The sequence below is a fragment of the Lathyrus oleraceus genome, chromosome 5 (genome assembly GCF_024323335.1).
Source record: "Lathyrus oleraceus cultivar Zhongwan6 chromosome 5, CAAS_Psat_ZW6_1.0, whole genome shotgun sequence".
Classification (NCBI taxonomy): domain Eukaryota; kingdom Viridiplantae; phylum Streptophyta; class Magnoliopsida; order Fabales; family Fabaceae; genus Lathyrus; species Lathyrus oleraceus.
In genome coordinates this window covers 644,989,127-644,990,231 of record NC_066583.1, presented here as the reverse complement: position 1 = coordinate 644,990,231, position 1,105 = coordinate 644,989,127, and the positions used below count along the sequence as shown (strand labels likewise).

The following is a 1,105-nucleotide window of genomic DNA, read 5'->3' as shown; positions in this document are numbered from 1 at the left end:
ATAAAGAAATAAGATTCATAGAGCATGAAATAAATTCCATGGGTTGCCTCCCACATAACACTTTTCTTCATGTCGTTAGCTCGAAGACTCAGAAGTGCAAGCACTCATGGTGGTTCTTTCGAGAATGACTCATCGGTCAAACTTTTATTAATCTTCGTTTTCCATGGAAATTTATCAAGACATCTCTCATATCCTTCAACTTTTCTTTTCTTTCTTCTGTGGGGTGGTTCATTCTTCTGAATTTGTGGTGGTGGTTCTAGTTCTATCATGAGTATCAGCTTTTCAGGTTTAGGTTTATTTCTTTAATCCACTGCCTCAAAAGCTAACCTTCCCCTTATTACACTAATGATTTCCCTAGTTTCATGGTCCTCTAATTTTCTCTTTTTATGTAGGACCTCATACAAAGATGTATTAGTGTGGATATTCTCCAATACATCTATACATCTTTTGGATTGAGATTTTACCTTAGCTTCCACAAACCTTTGTGGGAAAAGAACCAGTGGGTTATAGGAAGGAGGAATAACATAAAACACATATTTCTCTACCTCTTTGATAACCTCCCTTTTGGGTGGTGCCGGTAGAGTTTTCTCACCAGAACTCTCCTCAACCACATTATTACTCTCCTTAAGACTTTCGATTTGTATTTCACTATTGGTAGCTACAACATCCACATGTTTCTCAGAGAAGGGTCCTAGAGGTGTTTGTGCAAGTAAGGAAATTTGAGTCTCCAATGCCTTGTTGAGAGTCACGAGGGACTCAACCACAATGTTTAGTTGCCTAATGGTTTCATTAGTATGGAGACTTTGTTTTCCGAACTCTTCATTCTTGAGGGTTTGTGTCACCACAAAGCGCTCCATCATAGATTCTAGCCTAGAGAGAGTTTGCATCGCAATGAAATCCTCCATAATATTTCGAGGTCATATTTATGAGAATCTTGCAGTTCCTCAAAATATTGAGAGTGGTAATTGAAGAGAAAATTTGGGTGATCCATCTACTTAGGATTGTAAAAATTTAAATAAGAGTGCCTTAGTCTATGCGGTGTAACAACGAAATTACGATAGTGACTAAAAACTTCCCTAACAACAATGCCAAAAACTTATTGCAA

General features: G+C 37.6%; 1 protein-coding gene across 1 annotated transcript; it reads right to left on the bottom strand.

Moving 5' to 3' along the window:
• Nucleotides 1–302: 302 nt before the first annotated feature.
• LOC127082658 (uncharacterized) lies at nucleotides 303–905 on the bottom strand. Its single transcript, XM_051022885.1, has one exon. It carries the CDS (start codon nucleotides 903–905, stop codon nucleotides 303–305), a length of 603 nt encoding a protein of 200 aa, XP_050878842.1.
• Between the last annotated feature and the right edge of the window lie 200 nt (nucleotides 906–1,105).

Excerpts from the sequence above, each read along its gene's own strand:
- LOC127082658 (XM_051022885.1), bottom strand. The coding sequence starts at position 905 with ATGGAGGATTTCATTGCGATGCAAACTCTCTCTAGGCTAGAATCTATG.